The following is a 24,741-nucleotide window of genomic DNA, read 5'->3' as shown; positions in this document are numbered from 1 at the left end:
TTGGTTGAAGTGTGTGCGCATATGTGCATATAAACATATACAAATGCTGCAGATTCAAATGAAAGGCATAAGCTTTTAAGTTATAAATATGAGTAAATGGCTCAATTGCAAGTTGTTAATCCTGCTACCATGTATTTCACAGGGTCTAGGCAGGAGGAGACATCTGAGACACATTACACCTAGTGTACACATGCCTGTAGTGAAGTAAATTGGTATGTTTGTTATCTAACTTCACACTCTGTGGAGTAAAGTATAAACACATGCACGCTTTTGGAAGGGTGTGAGCAACAGAAGGGAAGCACGTGTCACTCCACAGAGGTAAAAGTTTGTCTTTCAAATGTGTGCTAGGCAGAGATACCAGAGATCTGGCTTTGGTTATTGGCTGCGACCCAAATTTTACTGTGTCACTGTGACCAAAGAAGGGTATCTCTGCTTTTAACATGAAGTTCTCTGTCTTTAACAGAAAAGGATTTCCTTGTCCAAACCTCCTGCACCCCTGTTGCCTGTTTGTTATACATTTCAAGCGCAGTAACAAACACAGCAAAGTCCTATCTCAGCTAACTCAGGCTGGAGCTCCAATGTGCTGAAAAGGCTGTGGGGCACATTGCAGGTAACCAAGTTTGGCTCATATTTCCTTGGCCTTCTGCAACGTTTTTGTGATGCCCCCAGTGCAAAGGACTCCTCAGCAGTCTTTTCTTTTGGCCTACTCGGTGACTAGCCTCAGCTTTCCATTTTCTTGACTCGTGGTCTTCCCACTCTGACTGTTCCTATTTCACTAACCACCTTTTTTCTTCCTCTCTAGGAAGAAAAACTTTGTCAGCCACTGCTGCAGTGATGTTTTGCAATCCAGAGAAGAGGCAGTGGACGTGAAGGGGAGAGGGCATGAATAGAGCAGGAGTGCCCCCCTTCTGCAGCAGCAATGTTACACCATGCCTGGCAGCTCTATGGGAGGTGGTGCCGCTGGTCCAGCCCTTTCGTCCACCTCCTCACGCTGACTGTAGTGACATTCGGTGTGCTGGCTCCTTTGATTTGCCACCGGCTTCTCCACTCCTATTTTTATTTGCGGCGCTGGCACCTGAATCCCATGAGCCAGGAGTTCCTGAAGCAGAACCAGCAGGAGGGCCAGGCTGCCCTCCATTACTTTGAGAAGCTGCAGAAATCAAACATCTCCAAGACCTCTGCCAGCGAGACCTTCCGGCCCTTGTTGCTGGTCACCATTATCACTGTGCAGAGGAGGAATGATTTCCACTATGTCTTGCAGGTGGCCTCCCGCTTCCACCACCTCCTCCAGCAATGTGGTGCACGCTGCCAGCACCACCGTGTCCTCCTCTGTAACGTGGAGTCCGACCCCAGCCGCCACCAGGACGTCAGGCTGCTGAGCAGCTTCTTTCCAATGGTCAGTCGTGACAGAACTGGGGAGGACCCTGACCCTGCACTGAACCAGTTTGAGAAGGAGAAGCAGGACTATGTCTTCTGCCTTGAGCAGTCGCTCTTGGCGTATAACCCAGAATACGTCCTGGTAGTGGAAGATGACGCTGTGCCAGAGGATGAGATATTCCCAGTCTTGCAGCACCTCTTGTTGGCCCGATTCTCCAAACCGTACCTCAGAGATGCACTCTACTTCAAGCTCTACCATCCTGAGAGGCTTCAGCACTATGTCAACCCCGAGCCCATGCGAATCCTCGAGTGGCTGGGCCTGGGCATGTTTCTGGGGCCTGTGCTGAACTGCGGGTACTCCTGGGCAACTGGTCGCCCCGGCCTGAGCTGGCCCATCGTCTTGTTCTTTGCTTTGTACAGCATGGCTTTGTCAGAGCTGGTGGGACGGCACTACTTGCTGGAGCTGCGTCGGCTGGCCCCCACGCTGTATAATGTCGTGCCTGTCACCGAGTGCTGCACGCCTGCCATGCTCTTCTCTGCTCCTTCTGCCCAACGTGCCTTAGGTTACCTGAAGGGGCTGCACTGCCGACAGGGTTTTGCGAAGGACATCGCCCTCTACTCGCTGCTGAGCACGAAGGGGGAGAATGCCTATGTGGTGGAACCCAACCTGGTCCGGCACGTGGGAATGTATTCCAGCCTTCGGCTAAACGACAACCCCAAACTGCTGTGATGGGTTCATGCCTGTTGTGACACAAAGCCCTGAGAGCCTTGCCTCTGGGCTGAGAGGTGCCGTGCAAGCTCAGATGCTGTGCCACTCACGACAAACATCAAGTGTCTCCAAGTGGCCAAAGAACACCTCTATTGCACAAAAAAAAAAAAAATCATGTACACGGGGACCTTATTTAATACATACTTTGAACTAATCACCATACACCTTGGGGAGGGAAGTAGAGGCTTTCAGCTGAGAGTGTGGATTATCTGCTCTCCATCATTCTTAGTAAAAAGCTCTCACAACAGTATAAACAACTATACTGCATACTCTCCACTGGTGACAGAAATCTTCAATTTAGGGCAGCAGCAATGTTGGACAAAGTGAATGTTTCAAATTCAACCTAGTGAGGAGGAAGAGCCTTTATTTGTCCATCCTCACTAAGGTCCGATGTGTGACCTTTCTGCTTCAAAGCTGGGTTTTTGAGCAGACCTTTCAGAGGTAGCATGGTTATAATGAGAACTTTCCCTGAAATTTCACATAGATTCCAGAAGTTTTACTAAGCCTCTATTTCTTACTGTCTCACCCTACAGATCCTGTCTGTACCTCCACCATTCCCACTCCTTTTTCTTGGAACAGAGGCTCCTGAAAGCTTAAGTCTCTACTTCTTTGTTAAAGGTCAACTCTGACAGTAGGAATAGGAAAATGTAATGATAGCCATTAGTCACAAATGCACACTCTCATGGATACATTTCCAGATGTTATAAATAATACAGGGTGACTGACATGTTGCTTGGTATCACCACTAGCTGTAGTGGATCCAGGTCATTAAAAGAGGCCTTATCAGTTGCTGATTGGACTTAGACATTCAACATGAATTTACCTTGACTTCCTATCAGCACAAAGTCAAAGGGGAGATTACATCAGCTGCCACAGTGCAGGATCCTTTATTTCATTTTGGAGCTATAATTCCCAGCTCTGCTCAAATGGTTCGTTCACTGTTCCTGGCAACAAACAAAATGTCCATAAGCAGCAAAGCTGGCTGCTCCTAAAACCAAGCAACAGAACCACAATGGATCAGGGTGCCACTCTTACACCAACCCACTAACTTACTGTGGTTGTTGGGCATTCAGGATGGGTATTTTGTACCCCAGCTGTGAGCACAGTTAAATATAAAACTGTGGGGGTGGCAGAAATCTCATAAAAGACCAAAACTCTCACTTAAATGTTTCTGTCTGAAAATAACACACCTGGACTTCAGTGAGCTTTGAATCAAATTCACTTCCTGGTGGAGTTCAGTTGAACTATATTTGAAACCATCTTCCTAGATTCAGAAGGAACCAAGTACAATATTTTCACGGAGTTTTGATGGGGTTATTTGTGTTAAGTATTGTTTGTTTCTTTATTTTTGGTGAAGGAAGAGCTCTACTTTGAATTTTACTTCCCCCAGTCTCTTCTGGGTGAGTTAAGCCTTTAGCTTTTAACAAGTCTCGTTGCAGGTTGGAAAGGCATACAGCTCCTGAAAGATGAAACTAAAGAAAATATTTGCAGACCTCCAGCCGTCAGTCCACGATGGGTGCTGAGCACACAAAACACGTGCATAATGCAAGCTAGCCAGTGAGGAACGGCCTCACCGCCCTGAGCAGTGCATGCTCAGGCACGTGAACTTTGCTGTCTCACTAGATCAGCTGGGACACTTTGATGACATCTTTGGAAATCAGATGGGAGTAAGGGTTGCTTGTGGATTTCATGTCATTCCAATGGCAAAACATTTCTTCTGTCAGAAGGCAAAGGAAAAATTGCACAGGCAGAACTAAGCCATTAATCTTTATGCACTGAAAACCCCAAAGATATCAAAGCGGTCACACAACCACCAGCGGCAGGTGGGCAAACCTGTTCTCAGGCTTCTTGATAACATGGCAGGATTTGATGGCAGGATTTGAGTGTCACTGTCTATTTATTCCACTAAGTGCCTGCACCTGCAAATACAAGTTGTTTGCTTATGCTCCTTCAGCTGTGAATGTTTCAATGTGCTGTGCTTTGTCTTCACTCTTTTTTTATCTTTGTACTGTACAAATCCAGAACAATGCCCTGTTATTTTTGTGAGGGCCCACTTGTTATCACAGTGAAAATCTCACAGTAAGGTACAGTAAGTGGGATAGGGAAAGAAAAAAGGAGGGAAGGAAAAGGAAGAAAGGAACATTAGAAGAGAAACCAAGTGACCATATGGAGTTAATAAATGTTTTGATGTGGGAAATGATTAATCTGTTTGTCTTCGTGTTATTTTTTTATTTTATTTTTTATTTATTTATTTTTTTCCAGTAATACATAATCTGTCCTCCAGAAGTCAATAATTTCACTGAGCCTCATATCTGAAAATTGAGAACATGAACTTGAAGCATCCCTTCTAAATTAGGAAACAATTTTCAGGGCAAAAGAGCCATGGGAAGTTGGCTAGGAAAAACATTTGCAAACAACATTTAGAGGGGCTACAGCTTTACCTTGACAATGAGGGAATTCCTGATAAGCCTATCATCAGGAAAGAGACCCCTTCTGCAAGGAATGGGCTAACAGAATTTTCTGGTCTTTCTGAAGTTATTACCTTAAGTACTCAATTCACCTTTAAAACAGAGGTGGGTCTTCTCACTGAGCCAGCTGGGAGATTCTTCCGAGTCATTCAGGTACTTAGTGCCCACCATGACATGGTGACAGCTCGGACAAACATGCTCTCTGCTGCTTCTGAACTCTGCAAAGTGTATATATAGTTTTTTGTTAATGTTTTCTTTGCTACACGTTTTATTAAAAATGACAAGCCGGAGAATTATACTTTGCCCTTGGAACAAAAATGGGTGGTTAGTTATTAATGTGGTTTTGTTCCACGGTTTGGGCTACAAATTCAATTTTGGCTACACATGCAGTTTCAAACACACAAATCTTTTACCTCTCTTTAGCATTAAGAGAGTGGAGCTGAGCTACCATATCTCACGCTATGTTAAGTTCAAGGGTTCATGGCTAGCATAAACTCCTTGAAACACAGCCTTGAGATTGTTCTTACATTCAAAAAAAATCAGGCTGAAAATTCTGAGACTATTTTTCAATGCAGCAGCTATTGTTTGCACAAGAGGATTCTTGCTTGACAGGACAGACAGCAGTACTCAAAACGCAGGGAAAATTATTCAATTAAACAAAAAACTACCTCTGTTTCCAAAGCATATCCAACATAAGCATGATTCCAGGCAGAAAATAAAGTATAAATTGGTAGGTCTTTCTTACACTAGAAGCCCAAGCAGATTTTCTAACTATAACAGATACCAAAATCTTACTGAGAAGGCACTAAATTGAAGAGAGAAGGAAAAATACTTCTTCTCAGTTGTGAGGAATTGTGAATAGCCAGACTGGCTATTTCAAGAGCAGTATATCTGGATGCAGGGTGTTTTTGTTTAAAATCTAGAGTTTTTTTCTAAAGATATTTGCAAGCAAACTTTCTACAAAATAAACAATGTTTCTCTTAAAACTTCATTGTCTCTTCTTTCTCTATTTTTTCCTGCCAGTCAGGAAAACTGTTGGTTTTCCTGACTGGCAGGTCCATCTCCTTTCTTACTATACTAGATGGAAGAAAGATCCTTCTCTGTTTGACCACTTCATGCATATGCACAGACATAATAACTTGTCCCTGAATCCTAGGATAATTCAGGTTGAAAAGGACCTCTGAAGGTCTCTGGTCCAACTCCCTACTCAAGAGATCTTACTACACCAGGTTGCTCAGGCCCTTCTCCAATGAAGTACTGGGGGAATCTGAGATAAAATCTAAGGACCTGAGATAAAACCAAACTTGAAGTGTTGGTGTTTAACTTTTGGTATAATTTTGTATAGTAAGGCTACATATTTCACAAAATAAAAAAGGGAATTTTGTGTGGGAGCAACTGTAGTTACAAATGCACTGGCAGTTTCTCTTGAGCAGTTGAATTTCTTTTCATGTATTTCCACACCAGCTTTATAGATGTTGTATCCAAATTCAGCAGATGCTAGGGTGCAGCATATGGTTCTGAATAATTTTCAGTATAACATACATCTGCCAAAACTGCATATGGAGTTAGGCACTCTGTTGTCTGTGCTTCTTTGCTTCATGTGTCTCTCCATTTCCCCAAACCGCCTCCTGTTCTGACAGCTCATGCTTTCAGTTCTCCCCACCAGTCAGTTTATTCGTGCATCTCCAGGCAAAGAGACAGAAAGGTCCATTTCCAAGGCTTTGTCCTGCAGGGAAAGCTATGAAAGCCACATTCCCAGCTGTGTAGCTACTCATGATTCTTAAGTGTGGATGAAGAACAATAGTGTTGTATTTTCTTGTACTGTTACTGAGCCTCTGGCCAGCTATGCATTTTTCAGGGCCCATTTTCTCGTTTAATTTCAGTCATGGTGCGCAATGTGCCTCCTGCACTGTAGAAAACACAATTAATTCTAATGGGCTTTTCAGCATATAAGTCCACTTCAGACATCTGGTGTACTTGCTGTATTTTGCAAACTTTGTATCAACATCATCAAGCAGCACGTTTAAGTGTGCTTTTTGTGGACTATGTGCCACTTAGATGAACTGTTAATAAACAGGCAAGTGTCCCACTCTAGCAGCCAGTTATTTACCTACTTTCTTTTAAAAAACAAAATGTCAGCAGAAAGGCACAGAGACCAGTGTCATTACTACATTTTTATTCACATCCTGTGCTTTACAAGTGGAAGAAGACATGCAACAGCTATTTTGCACAGTCCAGAAATGTCACCACTGACAGCCTGATTTGAAGTTGTATCCTCCTTTGCTGTCAGCAGCACTGGAATCATTACAAACATTTGTGTTTTGATAATAATCACCATATGTGCTCGCCTGTATTTCACTCCGAGTCATGGTGTTTGCTGCAGCCCGGTTTTAAGCCAGAAGACTGAAGAGCGAGCAGACCCTCCCTGTGCAATCTTCTCAGTGCACATGTGGGCTCACGCCACTCCTGCCCAGCACCCATGCACACGTGTCTGTAGACACGGCTGAATACTGCAGAGCTAGAAATACAGGTGGTTTCTCTCAGCGGGGCTAAAGGCCAGGCTCTCTGCATCGGGGGTTAGGAGGAGAGGTGAATGAGGAAAACAAACCACTTAATAAACAATACCTCTGATTAGATAGGGATGAACAAGCTGGACTTTGAGACAGTTAAGCAAGACTGCAGAGTACAGAAAACAGGAAACATCCAGCACGGCGCAGAGAGGTGAAGAGGAGGCAGAATCCACTCTGCCCAAGTCTGTCCTGATTAGACTTTAACCCCATCACGCAGGCAGCACTCACTTGGGGCACACAGAGGCAGGTGTTTTTCATGTGGATGAATATTATGCTCAGACATTCTTCCAACTTTTTTCCACCCGTTGGTTTTTTCCATCTCATTTCAAATCTTTTCACAGGCCTGATCATGCACACAAGTTTTGATAAGATTAATACCACGTCATTTATTGAAGTGCAGAGGAAAGCTTTAACTTTGTTATGTTTTTGATTTTTCACTTGACGGTCAATTATGTAATCTCTGAAATTGCTTCATCCATTTCTTTCTTCTGTGTCTTTCTCAGGGGTACTAAAATTTGTCTTTCTTCTCTCTATGAGGGCAAAATCAGTACCAGAATGATGCTGGTAGAAACACATTAGCAACCTGAAGAACTGTATGCAATTCTAATTTTTTTACCTGATGTCTTTAAACCAGGCTTTCCATTAAACCAGGCTTTCCCAGGACTTTAAAGTACTTTATCTATCAACATGCTTCACTTAAAACCTCGATGCTGAATTGACAGATCCTTTGACAGCAAGGATAATACAGGCATATCACAAGGACATCTATTAAATTATCTTCTGCTACAAAAATCCAATACTTGCAGATGACATATTGGGCATAGGCAAACTCAAGAAAGCAAACCCACAAATTAAAACCCATGTAATAACCCAAGCCACCTGTAAAGATGTAAATGCCTGTCTTTGCCTCCTGCCTCCAGTTTTCCTGAAGCCCTCAGATCTTCCCAACCTATGTCCTTATACCTCTGAAGACATTTCCCACCAGGGCTTCAGTTCTCCTCCCAGTCTCCATCCACCACTGGTCTCCCAGTCTTACTATATTGCAATGCGAGTTTTGAAAGTCTTGCTGTCCATGGCCACAAATCCAATCTCTTCTGAAGCAGCTGTAGGCACCTCTACCACAGGTGTTCATGCCAGCAGACATCCACCTTGCTAGCCACGGCCCTATGGCAGCATTATGTTACTCTGAATAAAGCTAGAGCAAACAAACAAACAACAGAAATCCCAAACAAGTTAGGTGACTAGAAAGCTGAAAGAGATGGCAATACTATGAGTTCAAAAAAAACAATTTAATGGAACACATTTACATCTTGGCTAATGCACTAATTTTGCTGTAGAAGCATTAGTGCAGGCAATGATATTGTTTATGGGGAAGGTTAGTTTCTGGTTTGAATGTAAGTATGCTGCATTCCCCTCACCATGCAAGCCTATTCCTCTTATTATCTATGGAGATACGATACCACTATAACTTAATCTTTGGTGTATCCCCAAACTATCATTACAGAGCTCTGATGATGACAGAACCTGCTCTTTTCCAGTAAGTGTCTTTTAAATGTCATCCCACTATTAATTTCTGCAGACGGTCTCATGGTTCTGCATGTTAACAGTACTGAATCTTACTTACAGGGACATTACCTAGAGTGATCACTCATTCCACATGAAAAGGCTCCCATTCCTAAAATAAGTGAAGAAGTCAGCCATAATGTTCTCTCACTTCTTCCCCCTCAGTGCTCAAAATCTCTGCTAGGACCTGTGATCCTAGTGCTACAAGGGCTGGATTTTCTCTCAGAAGAAATGGAAAGCCACAAACTGGTCACTTCCCACATGGAAATATATATATATATATATAGTTCTGAAAGAATTAAGAACGCAAAGTGAGTTGCATGGGATTACCTAAAGTGTTTTCCAAATATCAGAAAACATTTTTTTTTTCATGAAGACTCTACCCCAGCTTTTCTCTAAAAGACAGCCAGTCCATATCACAGACAGCACTGGGAAAGAAACACTTCCAAGCACTTTCCTGCCTATGACAGGTTCTAACCAAATCAGGAATGGCAGGATTCATATTTGGATTTTCATTGGGGACCTGAAGAAGACTATCATTATAACACCTTCTTAGTCCCAAAAGGGTCTTGGGTAATATATTTCCATAAAAACACTTTTAATCCATACAAGACACCTCTATGTTTGTGATGGTGAAACTTTAATATGCCATTGGGTTTCTCTTTCTGCTAGGGTGGGAGAAATGGAATATAAAGCAAACACTATAAAGTAGCAACAGCTTTCTATCCATGTCGTGTGCCACGGCATCCTTCAGCAAAAAGGGATGATGGATGAGGGAGAAGAAAATTAAAGGAAACAAAACATTATGAGCACAAGGCCCTCAGAAGCAGTCAGGCTGTCCCTCAGCTTTCTGAGAAGCTTCTCTACTGACTGTCATGGAGGGCTAACCCTGGCAGTGTGTTCGCTGTTGAGATGTCCTGCAGGCACTGACCTTGGCATGCAGCTCTAGAACAGACGGGCTCAGGCAGGAAGAGACCCAGTGAAGATAGTGCTGCTCAGTGAGAGGAGAAATCAGTCATCTCACCGTGTCCGTGTAAAGGCTAAAGGTGTCACCACTCGAGCCAAACAAATGGAGAAACTACGTCATTCTTCGGGCAAACACTGGGTCTTTGGGGTAAAGACATACTAATGTCCAAGGTCACAGCGTGTACTCTTGCTGAGGGTATGATGTTTGCCTAAAAGTCCTCACGTTGTACTTCTCTCCAGGAATACAGACCTGCGCTATGAAGAAAACAACATGAAAAAAAGTAAAAAAGAGGTCTATGTACTTGGATTTGGCGAATAGCCGTGGTGTGATTTGATATAAAATGGAATGCTGATGTACCATATATAGAGCTTTTGTATTTTTCAAAGAAAAACGGCACTAAGCAACTGAAAAGTCTGCATGTCATAGTAACAAGGGAAGAAGGTATTTCAATGGGATTTTGATGGAGAATTTGCCTTGCACTTGTGCATCTCTAAGTGGGCATATTTCTTCTGATAACCATCTTTCTCACACATATAGTATATGAATCACACACATTTAAGCAAATCAGAACTTGCTATTTCATTAACTCTGCAACCATAGGATTGCATTTACTCAATGTGTATACTAATTAGGAAGTGAAATATGTTGCTGTGCTAAATTTTCTACTCAATAAAATCAGTTTAATACCTATGAAGCCACAGGAATGATAGTAAGGATCAGTCAAGGATCTGCTCCAGAAGTTCTGCATTTTGTTTCCTACTCTTCCTTCCTAAGCAGTGTAGTTTCCTAAGTATAAGCTTCCAGAAGATCTAAACCTCAACTGAAAGCATTATCCCAGATCCCTGTAACCGATTGCCATGGTTTATCTTGTAAATATTTGCAGTATGTTTTAGAAAGAGGAATAATTTGAAAAAAAATTGGAAAAGTCTCAGTTTCACAGCATCATAAATGGTGCTATATATACGGGGGAGGAGAAGTGGGCGGAAAAGCAGGGAGAGCGAATAGGTGCAATAATTGGTGGTGTGTGTGTTGTCTGGCAGCCAATCAATGATCCTGTGCAGTGACATTCCCCAACCAGCCTGAGGAGGAGGGAGAAAAAAAGGAGTGAAAAAAAAAAAAAAAGAAAAAAAAAGAAAAAAAAATCACCTGTCAAGAGTTTTATAAAAGTTAGTGACTGGAAGGACTGGGTCTCTTTGCCTGCAGCCACCTCACCAGAAGCTTGGAGCAGCGGAGGCACTGCCCACAAGAAAGTAAGTACAACCATTTCCTTTCTAACTTGTAAAGGTGGTAATGCGAATCAGCAGCTGTGACACAATGTGTTTATCTACAGAGGGTGGGGGGAGGGTTGTTTTTGTTTTTATTTTTATTTTATTTTCCAGGAAAAGCTTGCAAGGAATAAGCACACAGCCATCCTGCAGTGATCTGCCAATGTGACCCATTTGCTGCTAACACTGGCTTTCTAACTTAGTTTAGTAATTCAAAACTCATGGAGTAAGTGAATCCTTAGCCTACAAGAATAGAGCAGTAACATACCTGCATTGCTTCCTACCGCTTCATTTTCTTATCTGTTTATTTATGCTCGTGGAGTACATAAATTTTTGTTTTGCAAGGAGAAGAAAGGATCACTGGAGAATGCAGTTGGTCCTGACAAGTGCCAGTGCTGACAAAAGTGTAATTATCTGTGTGCACTGTGTAGTACTTCTGAAGCATTAGCGCTGATAAGATTCTTCAGCAGGGTATGTAAGATATAGTCTGCAATGCAGAAAACTAATAAATGGGGAAAGAGAGGCTTGGGAATATCATTTTTATGCCCTTGCAGCAGGCTGTAACCTTTCTAGATGTGAACAGCTGGCTTCAGGAAATTGCTTGTCAAGTAATTTAGATCCTGACAGAGCCTGTGATCCTCCATCGCTTTCTCAACTATCCCATGTGCCTAGCACCCAAAACTAGGTAGCCTACCTGAAAATGTCACCTCCACTTCCCTCAATCTCCTCTGCCGCCAGCCAAGTTTTTCTCAGGCAAGTCTGACAGCAAGTTTTTACCTTCTCTAAGAAGAGCCCAGCCCTGAGAGATAAGAACCTTCACACTAATCACCCTAATCATTTTTCTTATTTTTTTTCCCCCAGAGTTTTCACAATATTTAATATGACAATCAAAAGCATCTGCTGTTTTATCTAGGTGTAATAGGTCTGAATATCTTTTTGTCCCATGCTCTTGTCTCACTTCTTAGCACCCAGAAGTGAAACATTTTGCTATATTAAAACCTTCACTCCCACCACAGACACGAGGGGAGAAACATCCCATTCTTCCCTCACAGCTCCTTCACCATACGTACAGAAGTCAATGCTTTCATTTCAGCTTCCAAAAGCAAGTACTCCCATGTGGAGTCTCAGGATAATTCAGTCTGAAAGGGACATTAGGAGGTCTGTAGCCCAACCTCCTGCTCAAAGCAGGGTAAGACAAAAAGTCAGACCTGTCTGCTCATGATTTCAGGCAGGTCTTGACAACCTCCAAGGATGAAGACATCACAGCCCCTCTGCCAACCTGCTCTACTGCTCAGTTGTCCCAGTAGGGAAGAAAATTCTTAAAATCCATTCTGAACCTCTCTACCTTCAGCTTATGCCTGTTGTCTCACCCTCCTGCCAGGCACTGCTGTGAAGAGCCTGGCTTTGTCTGCAGGCCACCTCTGTAGGTGCCAGTAGCTGGTGCAAGGTGCCCCTGAAGCCATCTCGAGGCTGGCCTAGTCCCAGCCTTGAGGCCTTCTTCTCTCAGGGCAAGTGCTCCAGCCACCAACTTTCTTGGTGGCACCTGCTGAACTCACTCCAGTTTGTTGGTGCCTTTCCTGTACCACAGGGGCACAAAAGTAGATGCAGTTGGACATGGTATATCCAGTCCTGGGCAGAGGGGGACAATCCCTGTCCTCCCATGGCTCCCCAGCCATAGCCTTGCTTGCACAGGATGCTGCTGGGCCTTGTTGCTGGTCCCTGCTCAGCTTGCTGCCTGAGGGGCTCAGTCTGCCAGGAGCTGTTCCCCAGCCTCAATGGCCCTGGTGGGATCGCTGCTGTCTCAGGACATGTCTGGGCATCTGTTCTGGCTGAACCTCACGGTGTTCCTGCTGGCACCCTCATGCCCTGACCTGGCTACCCTGAACGGTCACCCTGCAATGGAGCATATCAGCTGCTGCTGCCAGCTGGGTGTCTGCGGCAGGCTAGGTAGGAATGTGCTCCGTCAGCAAGATGGTGCCAGGGCTGTCCAACCATTTGTACCCCTGTTTTGCCCAGCGGCCATGGAACCAAACATACTTAGGCAAAGGTTTTTAACAGAGCTGCACGGGGAAGTGAGGCCAATAGATCTGCTGGCTGTAGAGAGCGTATCAGGTGTGCACCACATTATGGGACTGACCCTCCCGTGAATTCATACATCTATGAATGAGGAGCAAACCCAGTCAGGTTTACACTGTGCCCAAAGTGTCACAGCCTAAATTTTTGAACACATTTCGTTCTCCCTGTCAACACCATGCATTTATCTGTACGTGCAACTTCTGCTTCTGCGAACCCTGTAATGTGCACTGGCCTGAAGCAGAATCTCCTGCGTGCACAGCGCAATGATATGCACATGTGCTTTGTTTTGCTGACTGTCAGGGGTGGTGTTGAAGGGCTGTGTTTACCAGTAGCTGAGCAGCCAAAGCTACATGCGTTGGACACAAACAATATTTTGAGAGTTTGGTCCAGCACATTTGGAAACAGTTTTATAAAAGAAGGCAATGAAGAGACCCAAGAGAAAACAGATGCTGATCTGATCCCTTCCCACCTGCTAACCAGGACTCAGGTGAGATTTTCTGTAAGATTAGAAGATGCCAGTCACTTCAGGTGTCTGAAAATAAAAGAAGCTGAAGAATATTAATTTTTACAAGATGACCTGATGTGGAATTTAACAGTTTGTTCCTTCTGCTGTACAACTTGCCTCTGCCCTTTGGTTCTCACTATTAATATTAACAGGATGCAGTGTTTGTGCTGATATCCATGAAGATATTTCCCCTGCAGTCCTCCGTTACAGTGGCTGAGAAAAACCTGAGACTTCAGCAACATGATATTTACTTTTACAACTGTGCCATTCTCTTTCTCCCCACCCCTGTCCCCTGCTGGTCACAGGTTGGGGACTGAACAAAGAACTTGGTTTGTTTGAGTTGCTGCTGAAGCCTGACAAACACTCCAGGTAGACATAAAGCTGTTGTTATGTATTCTGTGCAGTCCCATTTCTTTGTTTGTTCTTCTACTTTTTAAAAATACATTACAGGAGTGGTTAATACAAAGAGAACAATTGCTGTCCTATACTTAAACAAATTAATGTGAAATGACTTGAGTTTATGATACTTAGGACACTAGCCCACAGCCTAAAATGGGTAAATAAAAATAAATCTTCTTGAAAATATTGCTGGGACATCTTCTAGATACTGTTACTCAGAACAAAGTTCCTTCCAGTTTTTCCCTGCTTGAAAAAGTGGAAAAGTTAAATAAAGCAGAGGGATAGGGCAAAGAGGCTTTATTCATGGAAGAATGAAGTGAGCTGCCTGCCTGGCTGCAACTGTTTTTCCTCAGGACATGTGTGGTGACACATCCGGAGAGACTGCACTGCCTCTGTAAGAGTCATTAATGTTTCAGTGGATGTGCTGGGAGCTTAATCTTTAAAAGGCAGCTGTAAGAAGTGTTACTGAATTGTAAGTGTTCTCCAGCCCCCTCGATATGCCCAGAGCCGTACCTTACAGCAGGGACACCCACTCCAGAATCCAGCAGGGAAGATCCTTAGCGATTATATTCCTCATGAGAGACTCACAGGAAAGTAAAAAACCCTAAACAAAGGGTCCTTGAAGATCTTGGACCTTGAGCTGTCACTCCCCTTACAGGTGCTCTTTTGAACTCATTTATTCACCATTTCAGTTAGACACACTGTGTGTTTTATTGCTCCTTGTAGCTCAGCAGAGCAGCTGGGAACCACTCACCACAGCCTTACAGATCACAGGCTTTGGGGAGCCTTTTGTCAAGTCTCCATCTACTTCTTCACACTCTATGGGATACTTGCATGAAAACTGGAACAAACTTACTGTCTTCCAATTCATCTCTGACTTGTGGAACTACGCTTTATTGTTTCAGTCTCTCTGAGCACACACTTGGACCAGTATTACCCACTAAAATCTCGTATTTCCATGTTTAAGCAATTTGCTTTGCAGGCTGGTTTTGGGTGATAACTGTCTCTGTTATCTTTCTGCAAGCACGAGGAACATGCAAAATACAAAAGACATTAGTATCATTGTTTAATGCACTACTGGAGAGAATGCATACCCGTAATAATGTAACTACAGTGACTGATGATCTTGTAACTCAGCTAGCTGGATTAAAGATTATCTGGATACACCTGCTTATGCTGTAACACACCTCCAAACTGCAGCTCTGAAATCCCCTTACTGGTTTAGCGATTCATTAATTCGACCTTGGACTAGGTCACATTCTCTAAAAATTTGGCAGTCTTTTCACTGAGACTGTGAACTACTAGAGCTGTTCCTTATCATTTTGCATAGAAATTTACAGGTTTGGCTGAAGTGCTTACAACATTAACTATTACAGTAATCACAGTAAAAAGGCAGTTACCTTTTTCTGTGAGTTCTGCAGGAGACATATCAGACACAGAAAGCAGGTGGTGAGGAAGGTTAGAGATCTGCTTTATAGCTATGTAGCATAAACCATAGTTCAAGTTTTTTTAGGTGGGCTAAACAGGATAAAAACCAGGAGTAATGAAGTTGCAGCCACCACTGTAGAAGGATGCTTCCCAAAGCTCTGGCCACGGAAAGTTCAGCAAAAGCTGCTTTGCAAGACCACAGCAATGCACTTCAGCACTTGGGAGAGGAGGAAATCCCCTTCATTTAATGGACTCTTCATCGCCCTCTAGAAATTCTTCTAAACCTAGAATAACTCAGTGCTGCTAAGTCACGTAGGATAAATTCTAGCCCCCCAAAAATCACAAAAAGGTGAAAACAAAACATCTGGATACTGCCCAGCCTCTACTGACAGACAGTACCATTTAAACCTTGCACAGTAACAGTACAAACACCTTCAACTTTAAATGAGAGACACCAGAGCAGTCAGAGCAGTGTGATAGTATTGTTGCTAGGAAATTTGGGCAGCACTTGGCATGGTATGGTGCACAGAACTCCACTGATGTCGGCATCTACCACACCATTAGTAGCAGGCAGACCCCTGTTACTGTCTACTATGCCCTTCAATGGGGAAGGCTACACAGGATCCTGGCGATGTAGTGGCTGTGGGCAGGGAGAGAGGATGAAGGGCTTGGCTGCATGTATGCTTGTACGTGCCCCCTGCCCCTGTAGGGCTGAATTAGGGAAACAGAAGGTGCAGATGCTACCCAGAGGCCTGTTCCTCTGGAATAAAACTTGTTAGTGGAGATATTTGGTCTTGTTTTTAATGATTCATCTCATGGATGTACCACTTGCTGATACTTTCACTGGTGGTCCTCTAGGTATAGAAGATGATGAACAGACAACAGAGAGTCTTCACAGCTCAAACTCACAGGTGCTTACCTGTAATGCAGTGCTGTGGACTATTCAGATGATAAATTATATTTTAATCCCATTTAATGAGAACTTTAATAATACCAAATATTTTGTCAAAACAAGACAGAACCTGGATTTCAGGTGCAGGATACGTGCAGCTGGTAAACCTCTGCCAGAGCTGAGAAGACAAAAATGGATGGCAAATCCTTCTCAGCTCCCACATCTTGCCCAGAGCAAGCAGCACGGTACAGTTCTGAGAACAGCCATGTGGAAGGAGAGAACTACAGAGCAAGGCAGGACAGCAGAGGCGAAAAGGCAAGCAGACAAAGCAGCAAGTACTGCCAACACAGGGCAGGGAATGGGAGAAGGGGCACTGTTAGGAAGAGTGGAAAAGCAAGCTATGTGATAATTGGCAGTCTTCTGATTAGGACCAACAGGTCTGAAGTGCTTTGCAAATAAGTTTGCAGTACCCACAATTAGCATACTTGTTAGTTTGGCACACATTTTTTTTGACTCACTGACCTTCCTTTAGTCTCTGAGCAAATCCATGCGAAATGCAGTCTTTCCCACTTCTGCAGTAGAAGGATGTGTTGGGATGTGGCTCCTGCATTTCCCTCTTCTAGTTTTGTCAGACATACCAAACCAAGAAGAACTCACACTGGATTTCTGGGCATGTGTCATGACAGTGTGGACCAGACAAGCACTGAGAGGCCTCCAATAGGAATACTGATGCCTGGTGCCTCAGGCTCGTGGTTTGTGCATACAGTCTGCCTTCAGCTTGTAACTGTAATTGTCTCCCACAGATAAGTCACCATGACTCACCAGTTCCCAGCGCTGTCTCCAGAGCAGAAGAAAGCTCTTTCAGACATTGCTCAGCGGATTGTGGCTTCAGGAAAGGGGATCCTAGCTGCAGATGAATCAGTGGGTGAGTTCTGGATAGCAATCAGTTAGCAATACCCAAACTTTTGTCCCCATTTTGCTTCATCTTTGAATTCAGTGGAGCAAAAAAAAAAAAGTTAAGGTCCATTGATTGAGCAGGCCATTGATTGATCTCAGCCAACAGGGCTGCAAATGCTGACAAATTATGTGCTGCTGCACTGAAGCCACAGTTCTTTCTAATTACTATATTCTGGGACCAGGGCAGCAAGGTCTAATACATTTCTCTCTGGCCTTTGGCCACCTTTCTAGGTACCATGGGGAACAGGCTGCAGAGGATCAATGTGGAGAACACAGAGGAGAATCGCCGTGCTTTTCGAGAGATACTCTTCTCTTCTGACACTTCCATCAACCAGAGCATTGGGGGAGTGATACTTTTCCACGAGACTCTCTATCAGAAAGACAGCAGTGGAAAGCCGTTTCCAGCTATCATCAAAGAAAAAGGCATTGTGGTGGGAATAAAAGTGAGTATCTGTACATGTGTGGGGGCTATACTCACTCCCAACAACAACTTTTGTTTGTTTTTTTTTTGGTTTTGAAACCCCTAGAATGTCTCTGCCATCATTCTCTGCATTGCTTTTGTACAACTAACCAGTGAAACATTTGCAACCGATGCAGGACCCTTTTGTCCACCAACACCCATATATTTATCATTCACTGCAGTTACATCCTTCCACGCAATAACCTAATTAAATCCTTTCTGTGGCTGACAGAGCTGTTGATCTACTCCCCACAGCCACCTGCATGTTGCCCCCATTACCCAATTCTCTCCTGTTCCTCCCCTTTACTGCAGCCCTTACCTTCCTTCCACTAGCAGTCTGTTCAGCCCTATACTTTACTCACAGTCAATCTGCAAAGCTCTGGGGTGCAAGGTTCAGGCTGACCTCCCTCACTCTGTAACTCTTTCTGTTTCTGCTGTCTCTTCAGCTGGATAAAGGCACATCGCCCCTAGCAGGAACAAATGGAGAAACCACCATCGAAGGTAAGGAGAGATCTAAGAAGCCTTAGCTATGACTAGTGAAAGTCATGGGGTGACTCAACAGGAGTTGCAGCCTTGGCTGGTGTCATGATACTTTTCAGTTATTTCTGAAAGAGCTGTTCTCACTGAAGCTCTATTCTTTCACATGCAGGACTGGATGGACTGTCTGAACGCTGCGCCCAGTACAAGAAAGATGGTGTTGACTTTGGCAAGTGGCGTGCAGTGTTGAAGATCACCAGCACAACACCCTCTCAACTTGCCATCCAAGAGAATGCCAACACACTGGCACGCTATGCCAGCATCTGCCAGCAGGTATCTACCCTTCTGCAGCCTTTCTTGAGATGTTTTTGTCCCTTCTTCACCATTCCCTCCGATAATAGACTAGGTATTGTGAACAGCGGATATCTGTGAGGGTCTTGGGAAATGTGGAGAAAGGGCAGTGCAGCAAGAAGGCATGCCACCAGAGACACTATAGGCAGCCAGGACAGTTTTTCTTTCCCACCTCCAAAGACTTCCTTGTTTTTCCTTCCTCAGAATGGCTTGGTGCCCATTGTGGAGCCAGAAGTCTTACCTGATGGAGACCACGATCTCCAGCACTGCCAGTATGTCACAGAAAAGGTAAGATTCTTGATCTCTGCCCCCTCACAAATCAGTAGTTAATCTTATGTAGGGCTTGCATTGACAGATCTCAATGAGTTTTGACCAAAAAGGTCCTTCATAACTGTATCACAGAAATGGGTCACTCATAGTCAAATAATTAGCTAGTAGCAAATGTGAGAGCAGAATCCCTGTTTTTGGATTTCCAGTCAAACCGTCAATATAAGCATTCCTGAGCTGAAAAGGATACATTGGTTATAAAGGCATTTACTCCTTGTTCAGTATGTCAGTTTGTAAGGACAAGTCCAATAAAAAAGGAAAACAGTGTCCTAGTCATCACAAAAGTATCGGTGCCTCCAGGGCTGCAACTCCTGTGACAAATTTCAAGAAATTTAGTTTGATCTTCTCCCACTTCCAAGGAATGAGCTGTCTCTCCACAGTAGGCTGAGGTAAAGCATTGAGCACAGATGTGTATTCAATCCTCCTATTCGCTCCCCCAGGTTCTGGCTGCTGTCTACAAGGCCTTGAACGATCATCATGTCTACCTGGAGGGGACACTGCTGAAACCCAACATGGTGACAGCCGGGCATGCCTGCACCAAAAAATACACCCCTCAGGATGTAGCTGCAGCAACTGTCACTACTCTCCTCCGCACTGTGCCTGCTGCTGTTCCTGGTGATTCTTGATTTGTTCCCATATATCCCTTCACACTGTCACTCTTACTGGCCTTGCTCCTCCATCTGACATGCTCATTTCTCTGGCACACAGAGGTCAGAGATGGTGGCTTGGCGGCTGGAGCGCCCCAGTTTCTAAGTCCTGAGGTCTCTTTCTTGCAGGAATCTGCTTCCTGTCTGGAGGTCAAAGTGAAGAGGAGGCTTCTCTCAACCTGAATGCCATGAATCAGTCCTCTCTGCCTAAACCTTGGAAACTGACCTTTTCCTACGGAAGGGCTCTGCAGGCCTCTGCCCTGGCAGCATGGCTGGGCAAATCGGAGAACAAGAAGGCTGCACAGGAGGCTTTCCGTAAGCGGGCGCAGGTACGAGGCCTTCCCCTTGATGCCAAGAGGAGCTGCTCCCTCCTTTCTGTGTCAGAGAGGAGTCATACGTCTCTGTGTTATTTTGGAGACATATTGTCACCTTCCTAATGTTCCTCTTATTCCTGCCCTTCCTGGTGTTTCCTGTACACTGAGGACATTATTCTAGTTGGCGTGACAGAAATCTAATGCAAGAAACAGCAGAGGTTGTTGCTAGTCACAGCTGGATAATTTTCTTTTGTGATGTAGACTTACATCCATGGAGTGTTTGTCTGAAGAAAAATGCTCCCCTTACTGTCAACCAGCTAGTGACCATCAAACAGTGTCACAAAACTAAGCTAGCTCATAAATAGAATAAGTGAATTCAGTAGCTGACTCCTTTTTCCACAATTTTGCACTTTGTTCACTGCTACTGTCTTTCTACAGTTGTCTTTCTTACTCTAAGCTAATATGATCTCCTCCTTTTTTGTTTCTTTTTCAGATTAATAGTTTAGCTTGCAGAGGACAGTATGTTGTGTCTGGGAAGACTGATGCAGCTGCCACGCAGTCACTTTTCACTGCCAGCTACACCTATTGAAAGCACAGGAATCTGCCTTTGTCCTGTCCGGCTTCATGTGGTGAAAGGTGCTCAGAAAGGAAAGAAAAACAAAGAAACCTAATTTTCCTTACTCTGAACAAAACTGGAAATGGATTAGCTTACTCTTCTAGCCTTGACTTTCACAATTTACAGAGGGGATATTCTTTTTTCATCTACACATTCTAAAAATGAAGAATTATTTCCATATAATAAACAATAACTAACACTGAATCACGAATCCACTCTCCCTTTGGTTTAAACTTAGTCCCTAGAGTAGTAGGCATATTAAGTAGGTACCACTAGTCACCCTTGCCCCTTACCACATTTTTGCAGCCAAATTCGTAAAACCTGTCTTAATTGTGCGAATAAAACAGTAATTCAAAACCAATCTCTGTCTCACAGATGTTTATTCTGTATAAACTTTTCTGTCTCTTTCATACCTCTGTGGTTCTCAGTCGCCTATGCAAAAGTTAAGTTGAAGTGCTATTGTTGGTGAGCTTGGGAAATTCTGAGCAGATCTAAGTGAAATAATCCAACAATGATAAAACTGGAGATGTTAATTCTGCTAACTGAAGACAAAAACTGAGGAAAGTTCGGAGATGTGTGTGACAACCATTGCACTGGACTCCAGACAGATCAGCAACGTTACCACAAAAAACCTTTTGGGCCTCTGCAGAATCATGCACTTGGTTCAGCTCAGCAAGGTTGCCATACACTGACTTAGGGTTGCACAGGCTTAGTTAGTGCTGTCCGTGGCCTATTTATGTTGGTGCTTTTATTGTAGCATTTTCATGGTAATCAACATTAAACGTGCAGGGAAGGATCTTGGCCTATCCAATTGTCATAACTTGAATAATTAGGTTGATGCCAAATGCCCACAGTTTGACCTTCGATATGTTGCCAAGTAGTTGTTACTGATGCTAAGCTCTGTTAAATAAAGCACTGCCAGATGGTTGTTATGAAAAAATGCAGCTCTGCCCTTTGCCATAAATGGCAGAAACAGCAGAACTAAAGTCATACCAGGATATTCACCGGTTGACACGCTACATCCATCACGTGGTAATGCCTTGGAGCAGCCCACCAAGCAGTAAAGAGCATACAGTCCAGAAAATGATATGATCTCTCTCTCAGAAACCTCATACACCTCACCTGGAAGAGAGGCATATGACAACCTTGAGAGTCACCTGCACATGGAGGCCTTCTAGGGCCACTGAGGACTGTGCTTGTGCAGCCACAGCCACCAAGCTCAGCAGTCGACTCCTTGCAGCCACTGATACCCCCTGCTCCCGCCAGCAAGGAAAGGGAAAGCAGAGAGAATAGGTTTCCCATAACTTTGTTGTTGTTGATTCTGTGTGTGTGTTAGTAACCATTGTGTTATAGGGGCAATACATAACAAAACTCTTTCACAAAGGTCCAGTCATTGAGTAATTAGTGTGTGTATTTAGTCTGTCCTGATGTAAATCGTGAAGGAAGATCAAGTGACTTGCCAAAAAGCACCCCAGGAGCCCACAGCAGAGTCGTGAACACCTTTTTTTTTTTTTTTTTTTTTTTTTTTTGGTTCAGTTATTGTCCTGTAGGTCTCCATACACCTCCGCTCCTGCCAGGTATCTCATTGCTGTGCCATGTATCAGTGCGATGCTTCTCTGAAACGTGGAAAAGAGTTTTCCCTGAACCTCTCACTTTAGCTAGAGAAAGCTGTGCCTTGACTAAAGCTTTCCTGCTCCTTCTCAGGACACCTGTCACCAACACTGTGCTAGATGCGGCTGGAGGCTGTGCCTGGCCCCGATATGTATTTTTCTTTTGTGGCCAGGCCAAAGTAGATGTGCACTAAACCAGAATCAAAGCACGGGTGTATCTTTTGGCTGAGCTTTGTGGCATCACCTCCCACTCTTTAAAACAAAATTACTTAAAATAAATAAATAAATAAATAAGGAAAACGGGTCTTATACGTTCGTGCCCAGCTTTTATTGTCAGCAGCAGCACTACAACTCCCGTCAGGCAGGGCGGGAGCGGGCAGAAGCGGCGTCATGGAGGGCTGCCGGGAGGCAAAGGGAAGGGGAAGGGGAGGGAGGAGGAGGAGAAAGGGAAGGGGAAGGGCTTCCCGAAATGGCTGCTGCCGCTGTGGGGCTGATGGCGGCGGCGGGGCAGCGGCTGGGCTGCGGCTGGGGCCGGGGCCTCGTGTCGGCGCCGCGGCGGCTCCTCTGGGGAGCCCGCAGGTATCGGCTGGTGGGGGCGCCGGCCGCCGGGGGCTGCAGGGCCCGCGGGTGTGTCGTGGGCAATAGTTGGGGTTAGGCTTTATTTTCTGGTTGAAACCGATTTGCTTGCTTATTTCCTTCTTTATTCATAAGCTGGTTAGGATTTTTACTTATATTAATAAAATAAAGGAGCCAGGTGGTTTCTCTTTACAGAAGACCCACCAGCCAAGCAGCATCTGGGGCAAAATCAGTAGTTCAGTTTAGGCAGTTTTGTTACAGAATCACAGAATTGTAGGGGTTGGAAGGGAACTCGAGATCATTGGGTCCGACCTTTGTGGCACTTTGCTCATAGCAGACCTGTCGTGTCTGTAGGATGTGTAAATTCTTTTCAGACTGTCATTGTAAGTGACTAGGAATAGAAACATGCTCTGATTTCAGCTTAAGTAGCCAAGAGACTGAAAATACTTTTGTCTGATGTCAACAGGAAGGAGGAAAAAGAAGTAAAAGCAGGAGCAAACACAGTCATTGAAGAGAAGACTGAACCCACTGAACCCAGTGTGATCTGTCCCCCACCACGCAGCAGGAATTATGTTCCTCCGGAGGATATACAGAGCTTACTTGAGTCTCATGTCAGGAAGATTTTCGGACCTTCACTTCCTGATCAGTGGCAGCAGACGTCCCTAAAAGAAAACAAGCTGAAGTTTCGGCTCCTAGATCAGCTGGCATCAGAACTTGGTCATGCTGTTCCCAATTCACAGCTCCACCTGATGTGCAGTGCCCAGGATGTCTTGACTTTCTATAGCACTCCTGTGAAGGAGGGGTCAAAGTTTGATGAACTGCGTGCCTCAGAGCTACCCCCAAACCTGAAGATTTGTTGGGAGCAGTGAGTGCTGCTGTGAAGCATCGCTTTGTTTTAGTTGTGCTCTTAAGGCAGAACTGCAGAGCTGAAACAGAGCCCTCTCACTGTGATATCAACTGAGTGTATGAGTATCACCAATAAAAGTTCCTCTAGTTGTCTTGAGATTTCATTGTTTCTGTTTGTTATATACTGAAAAAAGAGCGGAAGTTCTTTATGAAACAGTGACACAGTGTGGTCAGTAAAGGTAAAAATGCCTGCTTTATGGCCTCTGCCCTGCTGCCTAACAGCTACAGAGCCTACTGGGCATACATGGAGAGGACCAGCTCCTGCATTTCTTCTCTGCGCCTCATAAATGTCTTGCCTTTGGCTCTGAACTGTGTAATGGGTTTTTACAAAGTGTGTATTGCTGTGTTTTGCTGTGGTGTTCAACTCAGCCACCAAGTCTGGCAGACTGGTAGGGAAGGTGTGGGGAGGTATGCTAGCATTTTTCCCCCCTTTTTGAGACTCAAAACCATGTCAGAAATGTTTTAAAAATCCATCATAGACATAGTCTTAAAATAAAACTCCACATTTTCTACTACAAATTACTACACGACCATAGGGAGTACCAAGTAGAACTCTGAAATCTATGAGCTCATTAATGGTGAACTCTTTAACAGTCCTATTAAGGTGGCTGCTATCAAGGCAGCTTGTAGCATTCTCTGGCTGCATTTTCATATTTCTAAGTTCTGTTGATCCTTGCAATAACTATTACTTCATGTTAGTTTTAATTCCTTTGGTTCTGGTGGTGCAGGCTTGTGATCAGAGAAGACAGCAGTGATTGGAGGTTGGACTCGATGACCTTGAGGTCTCTTCCAACCTAGAAATTCTGTGATTCTGTGTGATTCTGTGAAATGTGCTGGATTATACTGTTCACTTCTCTGAACCACAACTCCACTTGAAACGTTTAGAAACTGCGGCTTTTGTCTTATGGTGCTCAGTTTCGTTATTCAGCAAACTTCTTGCACTGCTTCTTGCAGCTCTGAAGAAATTTAAGATACCTGTTCTTGTGTCCTTTTGAGTCCAGTGGAATTGCAGAATGGTTCCAGTATGCTAAATGCTTGATGGCATGGTGAAAAGGGACAGGGTGTTTCCATTGGCACTGCAGAATGCTCTCTGTTAACAACTCCCTTCCTGTACCTTGTGGAAGAACACAGTATGATAAATTGATAAATCTGTGTGCAGAGAGGTAGTTCAGCACTAGTTGTGCCATAAAATCTTGTGGCATGTATGCCCTACACAAGGAT

General features: G+C 44.2%; 3 protein-coding genes across 3 annotated transcripts; all 3 read left to right on the top strand.

The window, feature by feature from the left end:
* Positions 1-919: 919 nt before the first annotated feature.
* Positions 920-2,107, top strand: PGAP4 (post-GPI attachment to proteins GalNAc transferase 4; the record flags this gene model as incomplete). The annotated part of the gene is made up of 1 exon (XM_084305557.1): positions 920-2,107. One exon carries the CDS (start codon positions 920-922, stop codon positions 2,105-2,107), a length of 1,188 nt encoding a protein of 395 aa, XP_084161683.1.
* Positions 2,108-17,092: 14,985 nt separating this feature from the next.
* ALDOB (aldolase, fructose-bisphosphate B) lies at positions 17,093-20,493 on the top strand (the record flags this gene model as incomplete). The annotated part of the gene is made up of 8 exons (XM_084304963.1): positions 17,093-17,204; positions 17,468-17,679; positions 18,143-18,197; positions 18,346-18,506; positions 18,729-18,812; positions 19,292-19,466; positions 19,628-19,827; positions 20,306-20,493. The coding sequence occupies 8 exons, from the start codon at positions 17,093-17,095 to the stop codon at positions 20,399-20,401; spliced, it is 1,095 nt and encodes a 364-aa protein (XP_084161089.1). The 3' UTR covers positions 20,402-20,493.
* Positions 20,494-22,490: 1,997 nt separating this feature from the next.
* MRPL50 (mitochondrial ribosomal protein L50) lies at positions 22,491-23,619 on the top strand. Its single transcript, XM_084305229.1, has 2 exons — positions 22,491-22,617; positions 23,081-23,619. Exons 1-2 carry the CDS (start codon positions 22,508-22,510, stop codon positions 23,481-23,483), a joined length of 513 nt encoding a protein of 170 aa, XP_084161355.1. The 5' UTR covers positions 22,491-22,507; the 3' UTR covers positions 23,484-23,619.
* Positions 23,620-24,741: the final 1,122 nt, after the last annotated feature.

Source organism: Netta rufina (genome assembly GCF_964035555.1).
Source record: "Netta rufina genome assembly, chromosome: Z".
In the NCBI taxonomy this organism is placed as follows: Eukaryota; Metazoa; Chordata; class Aves; order Anseriformes; family Anatidae; genus Netta; species Netta rufina.
Note: the sequence above shows the minus strand (reverse complement) of the source record. Positions and strands in the feature narration are given on the sequence as shown.

Excerpts from the sequence above, each read along its gene's own strand:
- MRPL50 (XM_084305229.1), top strand. The coding sequence starts at position 22,508 with ATGGCTGCTGCCGCTGTGGGGCTGATGGCGGCGGCGGGGCAGCGGCTG. Across the intron at positions 22,618-23,080 it reads CTCCTCTGGGGAGCCCGCAG|GAAGGAGGAAAAAGAAGTAA; the intron begins GTATCGGCTGGT and ends TGATGTCAACAG.